This window comes from Limulus polyphemus, unplaced genomic scaffold (genome assembly GCF_000517525.1).
Source record: "Limulus polyphemus unplaced genomic scaffold, Limulus_polyphemus-2.1.2 Scaffold1643, whole genome shotgun sequence".
NCBI lineage: Eukaryota > Metazoa > Arthropoda > Merostomata > Xiphosura > Limulidae > Limulus > Limulus polyphemus.
Window position 1 is genome coordinate 62,367 of NW_013667253.1, and position 4,814 is coordinate 67,180.

The following is a 4,814-nucleotide window of genomic DNA, read 5'->3' on the forward strand; positions in this document are numbered from 1 at the left end:
ATAATTTCTTGTTAGAGGGCACTTATTTACAGTCTCAAACATATTTTAGGATTTTTTTCATTAAATTTCATTAAATAATACAATTTTGTATAAATAATTGAATGTTATGCAACTATTTACAAAAATAAAATCTGAAGTCTAATAAAAGATAAGTTCTCTATAATGTTTTCAGTTCACAAATGTGATTTTGCCCTCACGATAAGATGAAATGACCACGGCAGGTAACAGGTTAAGAGAAGTAAGCATGAATAGACAAGAGGTTTCAAAAGAATGGAACAGTGGGAGGGACCACCCTGGTAGGTTTTTAAAATATAATGATATCTCAGTAAATCAAAAAGGTGGGAGATTCTTATGTTCTAACTTGTCAGTTTCTGAAATATGAGTTTCTAATTTGTTAACCACTATAAACGTTGTGTGGTAGGCATAATACAATATAAATTGAGAAATAAGACAAAAGGATGTGTCATATGACACAAAAAAAATTAAACATTTTTTACATATTTCTTTTGAATTAAGAAATTAAAACATATATAATATCAAAATATGGATTACAAACTAAGTTTTGATGCATATTTTATTGACATACATTAATACAAAAGTTGTTTAATTAAATTTTGAAAATAACTTTTAAACATTGTGACGCGTGCCCTTTGACCTAGAAAACAAATGTCACAATTCTCATAGTAAAGGAGATTGTGGACTTTTTTTTAAGTATTTCCTTATAAAATTAAAACTTATGTAATATAAGGATTTGATATATTAATTATGGTTTGATGCCAAGTATATTCATATACATTAATAATAAAGTGGTTTCATTAAATTTTGTCTCTAACTCTGAAAAAAGTCATGACATGTGCACTTAAACCTACCTGTAGTGAAAGGGTTAATAGATTGTTTATAGAACTTCACAGAAGAGGAAAATCATTTAAGTAAACTGTAATGTTAACTTTTCTGGGTTACAAGGTTATTTGAAAGCCACATTTAATTGCTAAGTTAAGAAGATACATATATATACAAAACATTCTATAAATAGAAAAAAAAGTTAAAAACTGTAGTTTGTTAAGCAAAGGCAATCCATCACCAACAGCTACACCATTCTCATGTTTCAAAAGTGTTTACTCCATCTGTTGTTCTAGAATGTTGTCTGTGCAATAGACATTCAAGAAATACAATATTACAGATATAAGTTTTTTTTTATTATTATTTCTATTGAGGTCATAGTCCTAAAAACTATCACACAGGACACACATATTATATAATATTACTATATTCAACAATATATATGATATTACCTTTTGATATTTGTGGACATATACCTGGACTACATAATGGAGAAGGGTCATGGAATTGTCCTAGAAAAAAAAGGACATAGTATTAACTACTTGGGTATTTCTCATTCATTTAATATACAAAAGGTTGAGTACATTACATTAAAATGATTTTGAACATTCAAATCTGCAAGTTATGTAAAAGCTACAGCCAATATAAAGTCATGGTAGAGTATTAGAGTATCAAGTATCAAAAATACATTTTGCCAATGTTTGGCATTTCAAAGGTAGTGTGATGCCACCAAAAATTTATCATTTTTGGTTATGGTATGTAAAAGCCCTTTCTGACACAAAATATTCATACACTCAAATCATAAGAACATGTTCAGATCTGAGATTTAGAATTTTCCGATTGAGGATATCCCTTATACTTAATTGTACTGTTTGTTTTCATGAGGTATCTGTTCAGCTAATGCATACCTCAAACACCTAGAGAATGAAATGGGCATTCATGCTATTCCATGAAGATATACTGGTCAAGTTGCCAGAAATAGCTCCTATGGATTTTTGTGCAATTGGACTGTTGAAAAGGTTAATGAGAAACCATCATCCTCGTGTAATAGGTAGATAATGAAAAGCAATAGGGAGGAGCAGTGTGACTTCATACATGAAAGACTTGCAACAAAACCTTTTGCAATGGAAACTACGCAGTAGGGCTCTTATCAAGATAACAAGTCATCAAAAAGAAAATAGCCTGACAAAGTAATATGGAATTAATGATGTGGTAAGGCTCTAAAATCATTTTCATATAACATACTCAAACTCTATACTAAATCCATAAGTATATCAATTTACTTCAAGAACTTCAACAGAAATATTTTTCATAATAAAAATATTTTCTTATTAATGAAAATGTTTAATATCAGTAATTTCAAAATAATAAAACTATTTACATAATACCAAATACCAATTTTAATGTTAAAAGTAAGCATCCACTTCGATGGAAACAAATGACAGTAAGATATACATATTGTATGTTTCTGGTATTTAGTTAGGAAGCTATGAAACTGAATCAACTTTTTTTGGATATCAAATAATTATGCAATTAAAATTCTTTACCAGTATTAGTGTTATTATTTTATATGGCATAGTCTTGTGAAGAACTATTAAGTTTCATTTTGTTTGAATTATTCATCATTCATTATTAATGCATGAAAATAATTTTCTCAACTTTAAGCACAATTCATCAAATGTTGTTGAATAATAGTTCTTAAACAACTTATCAATGTAGTAAACAATAAGACGTTTAATATGGTTGTTCTATCATTTTAATTAGATATAATTAGTTTTAATTTTGGTTTGCTGTGTTCAATATGTTGAGTTGTACAGTACACTCCTTTCAAAAATTGGCATTTACATTTTAGCTTTTCATACCTTACTTTTAACATCTCTTAATTTTGGAAGTATTTCCAACCCAAATCCATCTGCTTGGCCGCGTGTTCTGTTTCCTAAATGAATAATAGAAAAAATATATATTAATTATTTGAATGCACCTCTATTACAAAACAGGATCCAACTGTTTTAATGACATGTTATGTTGGAAAAAAAATTATATTTATGCTTCAACTGACTGGTATTGTTACTTGTTTTTTAATTTTCTATAAACAACCTGACAACACTGAAACAATTATTTTCCACAAAGTATAAACACAACCAAGGCACTAAAAGAGGATAACTAAATCATTGTGTTAAACAACATTATAGCTATAGTAACTTTGTATTAATAGCATATGCTTTAATTAATTTTTTATTTCACAGTACCACATAAACTGAATTGTTAAACATTTCTTTCAAGGAAATATTAGACAAATAAAATTGCATTTTTAAATACCTTTGTAGTCTCAGTTTAAAAACTTACCTCCATTCATGTAATTCCCCAAAGCAAGTATTATGGCAAAAACTTGTTTAATTCGAGGACTAGTGATCAGAAACTATAAACGGGAAGAAAGACACTTAATAAAATAGAAGTTTATATGTATTTCTGTAACATATAGTAACTTAAAGTACTGAATTTAAATACTTCAATATGTATTTTAGTTATCTAGAGTATTCGAAGTATTTAATACACAATATTAAATTTTCTAAACAGAAAATTATATTGGCCAAATGCGATAGGCATGACCCATGGAGCTTAACATGTCACAATTTTGCTTCAGTTCTTAATAATTTCAATAAGTAGGCCCAAACTCATCATGTTTTCTTGGTTTCAGGGAAAAAACACCACTAGCAGCAAGAGCACCCAACTGATGACAAATTGCAAAGTGGTAATAAAAGCTTTTCGTAGTTTGTCTGCTATCCCTAATTAAAATTATTCATTATTAATTGTTATTGCAGGTTTTTAGCAACTCTTCTGCTATTACATAATTAGCACCTAGAATTATTTATATAGCATAAAACAGTGCTCTCAACAAATAGACTTCTTGTCAGGTTGACAGCTACATGACACGAAGCTTCATTACTGTTACTTCAGTAACAAATTCTGTTCCACTTCCTTAACTGATGCAACATTATACATTAAGAATGAGTACAATATCTAGATAAGAATTAAGTGGTTTGGTTCACAATAGAATAGCCTTAAACTATCCCTGCCTATAAACCTATGATTGATTCAGCTGCTTCTGTTGTTTGAAACAAAAATTACAACACTTTTAAAAAATGACTACGACAAAAAAAAATGCAAAAGTTCTTAAAACAAGATTAAAATTATTCATTTGGTCTAACTTCATCACCTAAGTTTAAAACCATATTTAATCTACAATGTTAGAGCTCTAAAACTTTGTTAAGTCAAATTAAGTAAAGTCAGGTGTGAAATTCTGCCAGTATTCACCAATACTGAGTACCAAGACTTATTTTTTAAGGCAGTACTAGTACTGGGACTTATTTGAGCTGCTTTATTGTTTCTTATCTTTACACATAAATTTTTTTGTCTCTTTCAAAAGCAGGTCCACATCACCCAGCTGAGTACCTCTACTTTTGTTTTTGAGAATTTCACCCCTGAGTAAAGTTACACCAGCTCCTTCTCTTAGCCAATCAACTTGTAGCTGTAGTTTACCAAAAAAATAAAACTTGAGCTATAATGATTAAGTTGCTGGATATGAAAAATGCTAACTATATCAAGAGGATATCCAATTTTCATTGTGTAATGAAAATGAAATCATTAACTCTCTCAATACGAGCTAGGTCAATTTGACTGACCACTTGACCTCTTTGTACTCAGTCTTTATAGATTTGATACTACTAACCTTTAATATAGTGTGTATATCTTCACAAAACTTAGCAATCTTTCAGTACACATTATAATTCTTTTACATAAAAAAAAAATATTTTGGCACCCTAGGGTGTTGGTTTAGAGTATGGTTGTTTTGTTCAATTAAGATTGATTCTTTGATTTTTTCGTTTGTTTATGTTTGATTCTTTGTTTAAAATTACTATGTTTTTAATAGATATACTATGTTTTTTGAGTTGCAATGGTGGAAAACATGGACT

General features: G+C 28.9%; 1 protein-coding gene across 1 annotated transcript in view; it reads right to left on the minus strand.

Moving 5' to 3' along the window:
- LOC106464415 (protein cappuccino-like) overlaps nt 1–4,814 on the minus strand; it is a 67,378-nt gene that overhangs the window by 10,794 nt on the left and 51,770 nt on the right. Inside the window, exons 14-16 of the mRNA XM_022392117.1 lie at nt 3,187–3,259; nt 2,703–2,776; nt 1,293–1,352 (exon numbers count right to left, since the gene is read on the minus strand). Of these exons, the coding sequence (XP_022247825.1) occupies nt 1,293–1,352; nt 2,703–2,776; nt 3,187–3,259 (207 nt within the window). The remainder of the gene's footprint in view (nt 1–1,292; nt 1,353–2,702; nt 2,777–3,186; nt 3,260–4,814) is intronic.